This window comes from Taudactylus pleione, unplaced genomic scaffold, assembly GCF_031769625.1.
Source record: "Taudactylus pleione unplaced genomic scaffold, aTauple2 ptg000490l, whole genome shotgun sequence".
In the NCBI taxonomy this organism is placed as follows: Eukaryota; Metazoa; Chordata; class Amphibia; order Anura; family Myobatrachidae; genus Taudactylus; species Taudactylus pleione.
The window spans coordinates 3,017,774-3,035,811 of NW_028284892.1; the positions used below are offsets into that span (position 1 = coordinate 3,017,774).

General features: G+C 45.9%; 2 protein-coding genes across 9 annotated transcripts in view; one reads left to right on the forward strand and one right to left on the reverse strand.

Moving 5' to 3' along the window:
• Positions 1-18,038, forward strand: part of METTL25B (methyltransferase like 25B) — a 250,820-nt gene that overhangs the window by 214,257 nt on the left and 18,525 nt on the right. For 2 of the 8 annotated variants that reach the window (XM_088449670.1, XM_088449669.1), the window contains exon 1: positions 16,901-17,235. The exons of the other annotated variants lie outside the window; for them this stretch is intronic. The gene's annotated coding sequence lies outside the window, so the exon portion shown is untranslated. Of the gene's footprint in view, positions 1-16,900; positions 17,236-18,038 lie in introns of those variants that run through there. 8 annotated transcript variants of the gene reach the window in all.
• On the reverse strand, positions 6,194-17,105 carry ISG20L2 (interferon stimulated exonuclease gene 20 like 2). The gene is made up of 4 exons (XM_088449671.1): positions 16,899-17,105; positions 11,603-12,513; positions 9,117-9,317; positions 6,194-6,398 (listed from the first exon to the last, which is right to left on the reverse strand). Exons 2-4 carry the CDS (start codon positions 12,392-12,394, stop codon positions 6,285-6,287), a joined length of 1,107 nt encoding a protein of 368 aa, XP_088305797.1. The 5' UTR covers positions 12,395-12,513; positions 16,899-17,105; the 3' UTR covers positions 6,194-6,284.

The following is an 18,038-nucleotide window of genomic DNA, read 5'->3' on the forward strand; positions in this document are numbered from 1 at the left end:
TGTAAGCTCTTACGAGCAGGGCCCTCTACCCTCTTGTGCTTCTCCTTACTTTACTTTCATCTAATGTATCAATGTATATTATCCATGTCCTGCATTGTATTGTATTGTACTGTAAGTCACTTTTTTGATTATGTACTTTGTAAGGCGATGCGGAACGCTTGTGGCGCCATATAAATAAACTATAACAATAATCAGTAATATCACCAATAAAGATATTAAATAGCCCAGATCCAAGTACAGATCTCTTGGCATGCTCCAATGGTAACCTACTAAAACATCTGAATGTTTTGGGGTTAGGCTTGTACATGGACAAATCGTACGGAATGTGTTATGTAATGGCTGCATATTACCCCGAGGTAGCGCCACATGTGGTTTAAGAATACAGATGTGTTCCTCATACATCTTGCCTTGATATGCCATGTAGCGTGACTTGCCTGGTGTGAGTAAGCCGCCAGTTCCCGTGCTACTCTGTTAGTGCCGGTTGTCTTCTTTTTGCCGAAAATGCATCTAATACCCCTTTCATATATGAGAGCTGGGAAATTGCTGGGTCTATCAACCTGCAATTTCCCAGGTCTCAGCCCCAACCCTGGTAAAGAGCAGGTTCGAGGACCCGTGATCTCATCCCGGTTTGTTTGCATTCACACTTCCCTAAATCCCGGGTCGATGCGCGTACACATGCAAAAACCCGGGATGTAGATGTAAGCGTGAAAGGGGCTTAAGTCACAATGCGACACGACTAGGACACATCAGCCGAATGTGCTAATTAATTTATGACACCTGTATATCTGTGTGCACCTGAGTCTGTATATAGGAGACTGTCCTGAGTAATGTGATATGTGACACCTGTATATCTGTGTGCTCCTGAGTCTGTATATAGGAGACTGTCCTGAGTAATGTGATATGTGACACCTGTATATCTGTGTACTCCTGAGTCTGTATATGGGAGACTGTGCTGAGTAATGTGATATGTGACACCTGTATATCTGTGTGCTCCTGAGTCTGTATATGGGAGACTGCGCTGAGTAATGTGATATGTGACACCTGTATATCTGTGTGCTCCTGAGTCTGTATATAGGAGACGGTGCTGAGTAATGTGATATGTGACACCTGTATATCTGTGTGCTCCTGAGTCTGTATATAGGAGTCTGCGCTGAGTAATGTGACACCTGTATATCTGTGTGCTCCTGAGTCTGTATATAGGAGACTGTGCTGAGTAATGTGATATGTGACACCTGTATATCTGTGTGCTCCTGAGTCTGTATATAGGAGACTGTCCTGAGTAATGTGATATGTGACACCTGTATATATGTGTGCACCTGAGTCTGTATATAGGAGACTGTGCTGAGTAATGTGATATGTGACACCTGTATATCTGTGTGCTCCTGAGTCTGTATATAGGAGACTGTCCTGAGTAATGTGATATGTGACACCTGTATATCTGTGTGCTCCTGAGTCTGTATATGGGAGACTGTGCTGAGTAATGTGATATGTGACACCTGTATATCTGTGTGCTCCTGAGTCTGTATATAGGAGACTGTCCTGAGTAATGTGATATGTGACACCTGTATATCTGTGTGCTCCTGAGTCTGTATATAGGAGTCTGCGCTGAGTAATGTGATATGTGACACCTGTATATCTGTGTGCTCCTGAGTCTGTATATAGGAGTCTGCGCTGAGTAATGTGATATGTGACACCTGTATATCTGTGTGCTCCTGAGTCTGTATATAGGAGTCTGTGCTGAGTAATGTGATATGTGACACCTGTATATCTGTGTGCTCCTGAGTCTGTATATAGGAGACTGTCCTGAGTAATGTGATATGTGACACCTGTATATATGTGTGCACCTGAGTCTGTATATAGGAGACTGTGCTGAGTAATGTGATATGTGACACCTGTATATCTGTGTGCTCCTGAGTCTGTATATAGGAGACTGTCCTGAGTAATGTGATATGTGACACCTGTATATCTGTGTGCTCCTGAGTCTGTATATAGGAGTCTGCGCTGAGTAATGTGATATGTGACACCTGTATATCTGTGTGCTCCTGAGTCTGTATATAGGAGTCTGCGCTGAGTAATGTGATATGTGACACCTGTATATCTGTGTGCTCCTGAGTCTGTATATAGGAGTCTGCGCTGAGTAATGTGATATGTGACACCTGTATATCTGTGTGCTCCTGAGTCTGTATATAGGAGACTGTCCTGAGTAATATGATATGTGACACCTGTATATATGTGTGCACCTGAGTCTGTATATAGGAGTCTGCGCTGAGTAATGTGATATGTGATACCTGTATATCTGTGTGCACCTGAGTCTGTATATAGGAGACTGAGCTGAGTGATGTGATATGTGACACTTGTATATCTGTGTCACTTGTATATCTGTGTGCTCCTGAGTCTGTATATAGGAGTCTGCGCTGAGTAATGTGATATGTGACACCTGTATATCTGTGTGCTCCTGAGTCTGTATATAGGAGACTGTGCTGAGTAATGTGATATGTGACACCTGTATATCTGTGTGCTCCTGAGTCTGTATATAGGAGACTGTCCTGAGTAATGTGATATGTGACACCTGTATATCTGTGTGCTCCTGAGTCTGTATATAGGAGACTGTGCTGAGTAATGTGATATGTGACACCTGTATATCTGTGTGCTCCTGAGTCTGTATATAGGAGACTGTCCTGAGTAATGTGATATGTGACACCTGTATATCTGTGTGCACCTGAGTCTGTATATAGGAGACTGTGCTGAGTAATGTGATATGTGACACCTGTATATCTGTGTGCTCCTGAGTCTGTATATGGAAGACTGCGCTGAGTAATGTGATATGTGACACTTGTATATCTGTGTGCTCCTGAGTCTGTATATAGGAGTCTGCGCTGAGTAATGTGACACCTGTATATCTGTGTGCTCCTGAGTCTGTATATAGGAGACTGTGCTGAGTAATGTGATATGTGACACCTGTATATCTGTGTGCTCCTGAGTCTGTATATAGGAGACTGTGCTGAGTAATGTGATATGTGACACCTGTATATATGTGTGCTCCTGAGTCTATATATAGGAGACTGTGCTGAGTAATGTGATATGTGACACCTGTATATCTGTGTGCTCCTGAGTCTGTATATGGGAGACTGTGCTGAGTAATGTGATATGTGACACCTGTATATATGTGTGCTCCTGAGTCTATATATAGGAGACTGTGCTGAGTAATGTGATATGTAACACCTGTATATCTGTGTGCTCCTGAGTCTGTATATAGGAGACTGTGCTGAGTAATGTGATATGTGACACCTGTATATCTGTGTGCACCTGAGTCTGTATATAGGAGACTGTGCTGATTACTGTGATATGTGACACTTGTATATCTGTGTGCTCCTGAGTCTGTATATAGGAGACTGTGCTGAGTAATGTGACATCTGTGTGCTCCTGAGTCTGTATATGGGAGACTGTGCTGAGTAATGTGATATGTGACACCTGTATATCTGTGTGCACCTGAGTCTGTATATAGGAGACTGTGCTGAGTAATGTGATATGTGACACCTGTATATCTGTGTGCACCTGAGTCTGTATATAGGAGACTGTGCTGAGTAATGTGATATGTGACACCTGTATATATGTGTGCTCCTGAGTCTGTATATAGGAGACTGTGCTGAGTAATGATATGTGACACCTGTATATCTCTGTGCTCCTGAGTCTGTATATAGGAGACTCTGCTGACTAATGTGATATGTGACACCTGTATATCTGTGTGCACCTGAGTCTGTATATAGGAGACTGTGCTGAGTAATGTGATGTGACACTTGTATATCTGTGTGCTCCCGAGTCTGTATATAGGAGTCTGCGCTGAGTAATGTGATATGTGACACCTGTATATCTGTGTGGTCCTGAGTCTGTATATGGGAGACTGTGCTGAGTAATGTGATATGTGACACCTGTATATCTGTGTGCACCTGAGTCTGTATATGGGAGACTGTGCTGAGTAATGTGACATGTGACACCTGTATATCTGTGTGCACCTGAGTCTGTATATAGGAGACTGTGCTGAGTAATGTGATATGTGACACCTGTATATCTGTGTGCACCTGAGTCTGTATATAGGAGACTGTGCTGAGTAATGTGATATGTGACACCTGTATATCTGTGTGCTCCTGAGTCTGTATATAGGAGACTCTGCTGACTAATGTGATATGTGACACCTGTATATCTGTGTGCTCCTGAGTCTCTATATAGGAGACTGTGCTGAGTAATGTGATATGTGACACCTGTATATCTGTGTGCTCCTGAGTCTGCGCTGAGTAATGTGACACCTGTATATCTGTGTGCTCCTGAGTCTGTATATAGGAGACTGTCCTGAGTAATGTGATATGTGACACCTGTATATCTGTGTGCACCTGAGTCTGTATATAGGAGACTGTGCTGAGTAATGTGATATGTGATACCTGTATTTCTGTGTGCACCTGAGTCTGTATATAGGAGACTGTGCTGAGTAATGTGATATGTGACACCTGTATATCTGTGTGCACCTGAGTCTGTATATGGGAGACTGCGCTGAGTAATGTGATATGTGACACCTGTATATCTGTGTGCTCCTGAGTCTGTATATGGGAGACTGTGCTGAGTAATGTGATATGTGACACCTGTATATCTGTGTGCTCCTGAGTCTGTATATAGGAGACTGTGCTGAGTAATGTGATATGTGACACCTGTATATCTGTGTGCTCCTGTGTCTGTATATGGGAGACTGTGCTGAGTAATGTGATATGTGACACCTGTATATCTGTGTGCTCCTGTGTCTGTATATGGGAGACTGTGCTGAGTAATGTGATATGTGACACCTGTATATCTGTGTGCTCCTGAGTCTGTATATAGGAGACTGTGCTGAGTAATGTGATATGTGACACCTGTATATCTGTGTGCTCCTGAGTCTGTATATAGGAGACTGAGCTGAGTAATGTGATATGTGACATCTGTATATCTGTGTGCACCCGAGTCTGTATATAGGAGACTGTGCTGAGTAATGTGATATGTGACACCTGTATATCTGTGTGCACCCGAGTCTGTATATAGGAGACTATGCTGAGTAATGTGATATGTGACACCTGTATATCTGTGTGCACCTGAGTCTGTATATAGGAGACTGTGCTGATTACTGTGATATGTGACACCTGTATATCTGTGTGCACCTGAGTCTGTATATAGGAGACTGTGCTGATTACTGTGATATGTGACACCTGTATATCTGTGTGCACCTGAGTCTGTATATAGGAGACTGTGCTGATTACTGTGATATGTGACACCTGTATATCTGTGTGCACCCGAGTCTGTATATGAACCACAATGGAACTTGGAATGAAAAAGCTGCGGTCGCTACATTGTAGCACTTTGGACAGGGACTCAGTCGCACACAGATATATGTGTCACAAATCTAGTCGCATTGTGATTTAGGCACATTTTAAAGACGCCCGGTGCTAGCTGAGGGGTACCTGGCTCGCCAAGAGGGGCTTTTTGGCACGACTTCAGCAAAGATGTACGAGGATACATCTGTAGTTAAGCTGACAGCAAATCCGCTCCCCCGGTCCTACGCTTTTTTCTGACATCAATAAAGATTATATTATTTTTAAAAATTAATTTTTGTCCAGTAATTCTGGAGCCAAGCTGAGTACAGTCTTTCTTATGCTGGGTACACACTGGCCGATCAATTATCAGCCAATATATCTGCTGCACATCGGCCAGTGTGTACAGACGACATGTCTGTGAACTTTGTCGTTCAGATGTATGGCATTGGCTGTGCAGCATTGCTGATGAACAGATATATCTGCAGTCATATCTGTCCATCACCCCCCCCCAAATCCCCCCCCCCCCCCCAGCCAGCGGGACCCGCATAGATGATGGACGTTCAACAATGTGTATGACCAACCATCATCTAAAGATATATCTGCAGATCCCTCGACCTGCAGATATATCTTTCAGGTGTGTATCCACCTTTAGACATATTTGGCAGAACCAATATTCAGCCTATCAATTCTCTAGGAATGAATGACATCACTGAGGCATGAAGTGTCTCGTGCCTCAGCGATGTTACCAGGCCACCGGTGAATTTATGTGCAGCATGGTTCACAGAATTTACGCTTCCACTGTATACAGGAGATAGGTCCCTGTTAAAAAAAACAAAGAAAGAAAAAAACGAATACAATAATTAAAGCCGCACAATTTTTTTTCTTTTATTCCATAAAAGTTGAAGCAGTAGAAAAGGAACTGTTGAAGTAATAAAACTGGAACTCTGGGTATCACTGTGGGACTCTGCCGGCCGCCAGCTCTCTCTCACACTCGGCATCCACTATCCGGTACAGCTCCATGGTGGTCTTGGCATCTTCTACGGAGGAATGGCCAGCCCTGCCGGTCTACACGTGAACAAAGAATGCAGAATTTCACATGAAACTGCGGCAAATAAAGCGAATCACCAGTACCGCAAGCGTTGCGTTCACATAAAAATGATGTACGTTTTCCCTGTAGCTCCTGTTTGTATTCACAGTTACTGAATTAGATTGTGATCTCTTTGGAAAAAGTACGTGTTCCATATACAGGTTCAGTCTCCCATATCCAAATATTCAGAAATACGGAATTTTTTTTTGGCATGACCGAGATAATGAAACCTTTGATTTTTGATGGGTCATTGTACACAAACTTTGTCTAAGGCACAAATTATTAAAAATATTTTATAAAATTACCATCAGGCTGTGTGTATAAGAAACATAAATTAATTTCATGTATGTACACAAACTTTGTTTGAGCTACAAAATTATTGAATATAATTACCTGCAGGCTGTGTGTATAAGGTGTATATAACACATAAATGCATTCTGTGTGTATATTTGGGTCCTATTCTAAGATATTTCATTATGATATGCAATTATTCCAAAATACCCCTGGTCCCAAGCATTTTGGATATGGGAGACTCAACCTGTACTGATTGCATACCTAGGTGAAGTATTAGAAACGTTATAGTGCTAGATGAACTTATCCATACATACAAAGAAGTAGGCGCTTTGTGTTGTATATTTATTATAAGATTTAAGACTTACAATTTTTATCCCCTTAACGCACAATGGGCCTGATTCAGAGCCGCTCGCTATTTGCGGTCGTTCGTTTAAAAAAAAGGGGTGGCTATTCAAATGAACCGTTCGCTCTTTGCGGTCTGTTCACGCCTCTAAGTCTGAACGAGCAAACAAAACTTGCGGTCGAAATTTTGATAAAAACGCCCCCTGGCCGCTCGCATCATACGTCATGTCCGCTATTTATTAGATTAATCGAGTACATCGAACAGCGTATGAACTGCTCGCTATTCTTGTGGTTGGTTTTTCCTACCACTATATTGCGAGCAGTTCTGACTATAAAATAACCCAGTGACATGGTCAATGACGCTGCTGTTTTAATTATGCACACCCATAAAACGCCCGTTTTGACCTTTAAGCACGCCTGCGTTCTGATCTCCACTCCCCGTTTTCAAGCACCTTCCCCTGTTACCACCCACATACGCCTCCCTCTGTCACTCAAAATAGCAGGCATTCAAAATTTTCGGCCGCACTGACTGGTTCGCGCATGCGTATTACAAACCGTACGCATGCGCAGATGAGCGAACATCGGTCAGAACGAACGAGCGGCCGCTTACGAGCGGCTCTGAATGAAGCCAAATGACTGTTAGAGAATACACAACTGCTGGAAGCCATATCACATGTAGACGTTTTTAAACATCATAATGGAGGCAAGTCAGTTGTACTGGATCATTGGGTGCAGCAATGGGGTCAGCAAACATTTTATCCTGTTCATTGCGGACCGCGATTTTTACAAACAGTTTGTAGAATACCATAGCACCGGTGAGCTCCTGTATTGTAACATGAAATTCCAACGATGCCACCTTGTGACATCACTAGGGATTTTCTCCAAGTGTTTGGGAGCATTAACCCTCTACTTTCCTGTAAGTAATTTACACAAGGGGGACATCCAGATTTAGAAGGAAAGAATCCTGTAGTGTTCCCGTTAGAATACAGGCAGGGCGCTGGGGGTACCGACAGGGGCGTGGCTGGCCGGGGAAGCGCTTCCCGCTAGCTCTTCACTCATGGTCAATAGATGCCGTGCGTATGTGCACCGCGTCTATTTACCCGGTGATCGGTCGATGCAACTTTTCCCCTCCATGGAACACTGCGGCCCACGGGCGGGGAAGGCTCAGGGCAGGCTGTTTTAGCAGGGCGTCGCTAAGAGGGCAAAATCAGCAGTACACTGAGGCCCGCTAAAACAACCTAGCGGGAACACTAATCCTAAATGAACTAGCCTTGTTCAATTGTGATATTAGTTTTTTCATCTGATAATGTGGTCATCATATCCAAGCAGCTAGTGATTATCGTTTTCATATAATATTTAGAATTATTTCTATGTCCCGAAGTGACTCAGCGTAGAACATATCAATGTACGGTCCTGGCTAGAGAGATGTAAGCTGCCTCCTGGTGAAGGGTAGATCTACATTGAGGCGGTCCTCTGTTCTAATTTATATAGCTGTAAACATCTCTGCAATTAGTCAGTTATATTAATAGTACAGATAACAAACATGCCCTTTACACTTACCGCAATGAAGCACAAGTAAAAGGGTCCACTCACATTAGACTTTAGTCACACACATTGATGGATTTTGAATTGTCCAGAAACATGGGAGGGAAATGTAATCAGACTGCATACAATCCAGATTGGATGTGATAAAAATGTAGTCATCATACAATCAAATTGATGTGTGGGTTGTAAAGATGTACAATCTAGAAAATTGTGATTGATCTGTGAACGTGTGGGTAGCAGGAAGAGACAGAAAAAAAAGCCAACACTTCTAAGCTAAACTCTGTACAATCTGATTGCATAATCCCACACAACCTGAACCTTTCTGTACCATTCAATTGAATTGTGGTGTGCTGCTGTAGGCTGACCTTTTTTTGACAATTGGTCCACGTAGAGATTGCCTATATTTTAGGATATCTATTATGGCTCTTATTCAACAGTTTTACGAGCACCTTGGTGGTTCCGTAAAACATCCCAGGAGTATGCAATGTTAGGACAGAAGGGCGCCGTGACAATACCTGGATGTTTTTGTGTAGGAGCTGTTTGGCTAGACGCTTCAGAGACGCAATTTCCTTCTCCTGGAAACCTGCCTTGCGGTTCAGCAGCGGGATCTTCGACGTATCTCTCGTCATCTCCGTGGGGTGGAAGTACCCTATGGCCTTGTAGTCGTTTTGGATGGCATGGCCGATCACTATCTTGCCATTGAGGATTTTTAAGATCTGTAGAATCCGCAAAAAAATTTTTTACGTTTTTGAACTTCCTTCCAAAAGCAGATAATAGAGAGTAACTAAATGAGAATAAGAAAATAATGCATATGAAGACCAAAATTCCAAGAGTTTGTGAAGAACATTTTTCCACCGAGTTTGAATATATTTATTAACATTAAATCGCCTAAGGCACCTTTTTTTCAGAAAATCCCCAAACTTTATTTTTTAAATTTCTTTTTATATTTGAACCTTTCCATTTACCTCTATAAATCAGTTATACCCACTTACTGAAACCACCCTTACCAATGTCACCAATGACCATCTCACTGCCAAAGCCAATGGTCACTTCTCCATTCCCATAGACCTATATTCTGCCTTTGACACTGTCGATCAACAGTTTCTTCAGAGCTCTCCATTCTGTTGGTCTCCAATAAAATCTGTCCTCTCATGGTTCATCTCTCGCCTCACAAACCGTTCCTATTCTGTCTCTACATCTAACTCCAACTTCCACTTCTCTAGCCAAGGATCTGTCCTTGGGCCCCTCCTCTTCTCCCTCCACAGTACCTCATGGTCAGGCTTATTTCCAGCGATCCTTATCCCGCCTCTGACTCAGAGTGAGTGCTCGCCCTTCGCTGGATACAGGCTCAGCGAGTGCTGAACAGCCCCCATCCCCGAACTCTCACTACGCTTGCCCATCAGCGAGTTACCCAACCCGTGCCCACATCCTACCAAGTTTATGGGTTTACTATACCATGTGTAAGTCAGGTTTCTCTGTTGCACTTTATTCCCTGTACAGTGCTGCGGAAACTATGCGGCGCCTTAAAAATAAAAGCGAATAAATGTCGTAATAATAACAATAGTAAAGTGAAACCCTTGAATTCTCCTTTGTGTTCTTATTAGGATACGGTGGCCGAAATCATAGCCCCCTATCAAAAATGTGGTCTAACATATAGAACTTGAATACTGTATTTACATCATGTTTATTCATCCCTGAATTTTATTTACTAATCCTACATGGCTTAGTGCCATCAGCAAATGTGGGCACCTTACTAACTAGGGCACTCACACATTTATAAAAATATATACACACTGGCTTTTCCTATAGCATTGCTCAATTTGCTGCTATACTTTATATTATAACTCCTATGTAGCTTTCTGGGCTCTTGGATGTTCTGGGGGTTAATATATAATGTTTTGAAGGTGAGTTTATCAATAAAACACATACTCGGGCGCTCGGTTTCTGTGCCTCTCCAGGCAAGTATTCTGCTGGTCTTACATATTACATAGCTGCACCACACTGTGCATAGTTTTAATTAACCTGTGACAATTTAGTAGAGACAATAAAAAATAGATTATTGATATTGTGAGAGTATAATATATGAAATTCTCATCTAATCATATCGAGATATGGTTCAACATTTTATAGCGTTCCTGCTAGGCTATTTAAGGAGAGAGAAATCATATTACACTTTTTGCAAAGGCAATTGAGCGTCATCATTGTCTCTAAGGACATTAACCGGCTGCTCCCCAAGTGGGGTCAAATCAGACAAAGTTATTTTCAAATTCATACAGGTTCTTTCCATGCGATTATTATTGGAAATATAACAGTTTGTTTTTAAATGTGTGCTAATACTTATTGTGCAAATTGTTTAATTATTTTATATTAATGTGTTTATGGATATATTTTATATATTAAAAATTGTGTGATATTTTTCCATATCTTTATGCGCTCCTTATTGTTGTTAAATAACAATTCTATTTTGATATATATCTAGAGTATTACAGATATACTCTGTAGGAGCAGCAGAAGGTTCTGATTGGATACTAATTGCAGATTATTGCCAACTTCATATCAATTTAGTAATTCTAATAGATGCGCCTGAATTATGTTTGTGTTTGTTGTTTAAGCGGGGAGCTGCGCCCTGCCCAATTTCAAAAGGGCAGAATATGTGCCTGCCCTTTTTAGAAGCGCCCCGCTAAATCAGCCTGCCGGGTGCCATCCCTGCCCGCGGGTGGGAAATATAGCAGTGCAGCGGTCGCCGCCGGTGAATGGATGCTGGGCGCCCGCCATCTATTCACTGTCACAAAAGAACTTGGGGGCAGCCCGGCATGTATGTAAATGCCACGCACGCCCCCAAAAATTACGAAAAGGGGCGTATATTAAAGACACACCCCTTTGCTTGTGGGTACGCCCTAGCGTGAACACTAATTTTAGTAATATTTTCTATATTTCAGAAATAGGTAAAGGATATGTAAATATATTAAAGAACCCATCCGCCCCAATAAGGACGCCTCACCTCTTTTTGTGCTACAGCAAACGGTGTGGCGTTTATCAAGTGCTCCCTCCTTATTCCACTCCACCTCGTCCTGTAATCAGTGACAGGATTGGCCGGTTTTATGTATTTGTCGAACACCACGTCCCCCTGGTAGTTCACAATGCTGCACCGTGCCAGGGCGCTGTTTCGCCCTTTCAATCCAGTGCCCACCATTTCGCAGTCGATGGCCACCATTTTGTAACTGGACACAGAGGGAGCTGGAGGTATGCCGCTTTCATACTCACTCAGCAGGCTGGTCCTCTGTTCCTGATGAAAACTCTTTGAAGGCATTTTGGTTTCAAGGGCGCGGCTGCTAGCGGCGTTTGGTTTGGGAGAGCCTTGGCCCTTTAACGGTGCCGCTTTTGAAGTATGAGGTGCCACACGAGAATGATTTGGAGCGGAGCTTATGCTGACACTTATAGTGCCAGACTGGCACGGTGCCCCCATAGATACAGTCCGATGAAGTGTAGTGGACTCTCCCTGCCGGTGGGAATCCCTCACGTGGAATGCATTGTTGGCTTTTCTCCCGGTGCTAGCAGAGTTACTTTTGCTGCCATCCGGCTGACCGTTTTTCTTACTGCGGTCCCAGGATTGCAATTGGTGACTAGAGTTCCGATTCTGCGGCTTGTGCGGCAACTGCTTCTGTTTCAGGAACCCCTTTTTTTCCAAATACCTTCTCCTTTTAATGAAGCGCTGGTGTTTGTCGTTTCCTTGATCCACTCGCCCGCTAGCATTACTGGAAGAGCAGTCCAGGTTTAAAAGCAGGTCTGCCATTATGGGTTATACCAGCTTTCAATCACACGAGGTGAAAAAGATCAACATATGTGTAAGTCCCAATCTGGAAAGACACGTAGACAATATCCCGAAGTCGTACAGCAAGGTGACGTCATCTCCTAAAACACAAAAGACGTCAATATTAAAATGTCAAGCACATTGTGACCCGTCATTCGCCAGGTTGCTAGTCACCGAAGCCGCTGCTGCAGTATTCCCCCTACTCCCCCGGCTGCATACTTGTTCCATCCGTCCGTCACTGCAGTGGGAGCAGTTGGTCAAATGGGGGAGGCCGCAGTGGATTGCATAAGAACGAGAAATTATAGCGTCACAACATTCTGAACTTCTCTGCCCAGGTCATGTCATTGCATCTCTATATCTCTTTATGGGTCATATTTTCATGGTTAGGTCCACCGAGGTGGTGCCGTCATAAATGCTGCATGATTAGATTTTATGCCCACACAAGAACACTATGGCAGCCCAAAGCCTTGTTTAAAATGCACACAAATTATGTAATAATAAATAAATATATATGTATATATATATATATATATATATATATATATATAAAAATAATGTCTCAAAAACGCTGGAATGCTTGTCATGGGGAGATATATATGCCCCAGGTTTTTAGCTTCTGTCTGGTAGACAGAAGCTGATTAGCAGCCTTGATTGCTAGACCACATGTAAGAGGCTGATAAAGGGTCTGCCAGTCTCTCACTGCCTGGGGAACAGATTAGAGACATGTTGATAGAGCCTGTGATTACTAAAGGATTATGCTGGCCATACACGCTACAATTATCTGGGCGATCCGCCCGATATCCGCGGATCGCCCCGATAATTGTAGCGTGTATGCGAGCAACCGAGGGTTAAATATCGCTCGGTCGGGCATGCCGGATTGTCCGTATTTATGAGTTAAAATGTTTTGAATCCTTTTATTTAGTTACAGCCAGACAGGCCAGGATTTACTTTTATTTGTTTATTTTTGTGCTGCTAATAAAACTAAGGCCCTGATTCAGAGCCGGACGCTCTGACCAGAGCGCTCGCTCTGAATCAGGGCCCACCTCCATAAATATGGAACGTCTCCTGGACGCTCGTATAGCTGTGGGTCACCACCCACAGCATATACGAGCGTGCAGGATGATGGTCGCGATGGTCTTGACCATCGCCACTGCAAGCAGAAGGCTGCGGTTGAGTTTCTCAACCGCAAGGCCAGGAGTGATTTTGGCTCCGTCAGAGCCAAAATCACTCCCACTGACATCACTAGTGATGTCAGTGGGGCCGGCTTCTGACGGTAGGCGTTCCTTTGGGAACGCCTCCGTCTGGCAGGCACGCCCACCAAAGTGGCAATCAACATCAACAGCACGCCCCCTTTGATCAGACACTACGAGCGAAGGTAAGTCCTTCGCTCGTCGCGTCTCACGCATGCGCACGACGGAGCTCCCTCCGTCGTGCGCATGCGCAGTGCAGACCATCGACCCACTTGCGAGCGGACAGCCGCTCGCGAGTGGGTCTGAATCAGGCCCTAAATACAGAAACTTGTACCAAGGCTCTGGACTGGTGTGTACTACTACTTGGCTACTGCATGACAAGTGCAGCCGTTTACCCCAGGACAATTGGAGGGTGGTTTATATCATGTGTACATAGGGCCTGATTCTGAATCAGGGCGTCCCTTTTTTTTTTTTTTTAAAGGCGGCCTCCTGGCCGCTCGCATACCTGTGGGCGAATACCCACAGCTTATGCGAGCGGCTATGTGATTGTCGCGATGGTCAAGACCATCGGGCTTGCGACGAGACCCTTGTGGTAGGGTCTCGTGGCCGCAAGCCCCAGTGGTCTTCCTGCTCTAATAGAGCAGGAAGTCCACCTACTGACATCACGAGTAATGTCAGTAGGGCCGCCCACAAACGGCAGGCGTTCCTGCAGGAACGCCTCCGTTTGCCCAGCCACCCCCCCTGCCCGCCTCCAAAACGGGGCAAGCTGTCAATCACCATCGACAGCTGCCCCACTTTGGTTTGAGACCCGTAGCGATGGAGGGCCCGTCGCTGGGCGGGTCTCGCACATGCGTACGCCGGAGCCGGCGTGCGCAGTTGGGGACCATCGACCCGCTTGCGAGCGCTGTGCGCTCGCGAGCGGGTCTGAATCAGGCCCATAGTCTGTACAGGTTACAAAATAGTCTGGTAGGTAAAATATTTGAAACATGTAGTATGTCCTGGGACTTTGTGACATGACAGGTTATTAATAGAACTAGTTATTGGGTTATCGAACACAAACCTGTATCGTTAGCTGAGTACAAGGTGTTTTAATGATACCAATCACAAGTTCTGTTTATTGACAAGTAGACAAATGGAAAGATTACTAGTCGTTAAAAGACGACAAAATACAAAACTCCACCATTTTCACTGTTGCTTCTAACTTGCGGGTGAAGACCCTACGCCAAGTGGTACAGGGTCTCTGTAATTTACCAGAAACATTATATGGCACAAACAAATAAGACATGGAGGTCCCATTTGTAATGAAGAGAGGGTGTCTTTCCGGTAAATGTAATATCCTCTTTTTCAGTCTAAGCGATTTTACCTTTTTAATAACCATTACTGTTTGTTGCCGAGAAAGTGGGGGGCGGCATGGCATACTGCTGCCTTCTGGAAGAGGGGGCACATTGTCAGAGAGATGGGGAGCACACTGCTGCTGTTGCCGGGGAAAGGGCATACTGCTGCCTTCTGGAATAGGGGGCACATTGTCAGAGAGATGGGGGGTACAAGGCCACACTTCTGCTTATGGGGAGATGGAGGCACACTGCTGCTGCCTGTGGGGAGATGGAGGCTCACTGCTGCTGCCTGTGGGGAGATGGAGGCTCACTGCTGCTGCTGCCTGTTGCCTGTGGGGAGATGGAGGCACACTGCTTCTTCCTGTGGGGAGATGGAGGCACAGTGCTTCTTCCTATGTGGAGATGGAGGCACAGTGCTGCTGCCTATGGGGAGATGGAGGCACAGTGCTGCTGCCTATGGGGAGATGGAGGCACACTGCTGCTGCCTATGGGGAGATGGAGGCACAGTGCTGCTGCCTATGGGGAGATGGAGGCACAGTGCTGCTGCCTATGGGGAGATGGAGGCACACTGCTGCTGCCTATGGGGAGATGGAGGCACACTGCTGCTGCCTATGGGGAGATGGAGGCACACTGCTGCTGCCTATGGGGAGATGGAGGCACACTGCTGCTGCCTATGGGGAGATGGAGGCACACTGCTGCTGCCTATGGGGAGATGGAGGCACACTGCTGCTGCCTATGGGGAGATGGAGGCACAGTGCTGCTGCCTATGGGGAGATGGAGGCACACTGCTGCTGCCTATGGGGAAATGGAGGCACACTGCTGCTGCCTATGGGGAGATGGAGGCACAGTGCTGCTGCCTAAGGGAAGATTGGGGGCACACTGTTGCTGCTGCCTATGGGGAGATGGGGGGGCACGCTGCTGTTGCTGCCTATGGGGAGATGGAGCATACTGCTGCCTCCAGGAATAGGGTGCATATTGTCGGAGAGATGGGGGGCACAACGCCACACTGCTGCTTATGGGGAGATAGGAGGGACACACTGTGGCCTATGGGGACATGGAGGCACACTGCTGCTGCCTATGGCAGGCGTTCCCAACCACGGTCCTCAAGGCACACTAATACCTCTTTTCCACCAAAAACCCAGGTCCGACCTGGGTTTTTGGACATGGTTCCAACCCTGGTCAGACCCATTTACACTGCACCTTTGATCTGGGTTACTTCCAGGTCAGCCCTGTTCACACTGAACTCAGGTCTGCCCTGCTAAACCTGTGAGGTCATAAAAAGTGGGAGGTGAATTCTCCACAACCACCAATCCGTTCATTTTAGGCATGATCCAAGTCAGATAACCCGGGTTGCACCGTTTACACTGCACCATTACCTGGGTCCAACCCTGGTAGCTACCTGGGTTGGATTGCAGGGTCACTTGACCCAGGTTATTTTTCAGGGACCCTTTTACACTGAGCTGCAACCCGGGTAGACCCAGCAAAAACCCAGGTTTTTGCTCTGGTGTAAAAGGGGTATAACAGTCCACATTCTAAGGATAGCCACACTTGAGCACAGGTGACTTAATTAGTACCTTAGTTATTTTGATTTAACCATCTGTGCTTTAGCATGGATATCACTAAAACCAGGACTGTTGGTGTGCCTTGAGGACCGAGGTTGGGAATCACTGGCCTATAGGGACATGGAGGCACACTGCTGCTGCCGCCTATGGGGACATGGTGAGCACTGAGCACATTATTACTGCTGCTGCAGAGCTTCCAACATGCCCGGTTCCATTATGTACACAATGCTCCGCTGCCGGATTTCCCACCTAATGTATGATTGCAGCCACCTGTCTCATCAATTACCTAGCTCAGCACAGGTGACTGCAATCACACATTAGGTGGGAAGTCCGGGCGCAGAGCGTATCGTTCCTGATGGAGAGTAGGGAGATACGGGCCTCTCACAGCCGCAGGACTTACCGCCGGAGCAGCCCGGAAGTCTCTCTCCCCGGTGACACAGGCGCAGTGAGAGGTGTACGGTGCACAGCAGCGGGTCACCGCCACCTCCTCCCCCCTCTGCTCGCAGTACAGCACCGGTGACGCTGATCAGGGGACTCGGAGGAGCGCGGGCAGCACGCCGGGGCGTTGCGGAGACGGTGCCAGGAAGAGCAATGGCGGCGTCCAGGACCAGGAGGAAGAGGAGTGACGTCACATCCGCGCCTCTCACCTCCTGGAGGCTGGAAAGCACCGCACAGATCATCCCCCAGCACAGACTGTCACTGACTGAGTGCCTCTGCCTGTACTGGCCTCTGCTGAGGTACAGCTACTGTACACCCGGGGTCACCCGTGCGGCTCACTGCAGCCCTTACATAGGGACACAAGAGGGGTGACAGAGACAAGTGAAGAGGGGGGTGAACAGACATGCGGGTGGGAAGAGGGAGAGACGGGGTAGAGGGGTGGGCAACAGCGGCCATCCAGCTGTTGTTGAAATACAAACCCCAGCAGTCATGCGAGGGTGGAATAATAAATAGAATAAAAGAGGTGGGGCGGGGGGGGTTGTAAGAGATGGGGAGAGAGGCACTGTGACTGGATAAGAGATGGAGAGAGAGGTGGGCTAAGTGATGTAGGGAGAGACACACTGGATCATAGATGAGGAGAGGTGGGGGGAGAGACACACTGGATCATAGATAGAGAGAGAGACTAGAGATGAGAGAGAGACACTGGAACAGATGGGGGAGAGGCGGGATAAGAGATGGAGATAGAAATGGGAGAGATGCCGGGGAAGAGCAAAAGGTGGGATAAGAGATGGGGAGAGACACACTGGAACAGATGGAGAGAGGCAGGGTAAGAGATTGGGAGACATGGGGTAAGAGATGGAGAGGGAGGCAGGGTAAGAGATGGAGAGAGAAATGGGAGGTGGGAAATAGAGATGGGAGAGAGGCTGGGTAAGAGGGGGAAGAGCAAAAGGCGGGATAAGAGAGAGCTAGATAACAAATGGGGAGAGAGACACAGGACCATAGATGGGGAGAGCGAAAAACACATGGATGGGGAGAGCCAGAGACACTGGATAAGAGATGGTGAGAGAGGGGATGAGAGAGTGTAGGAAGATGAGGGAAAACT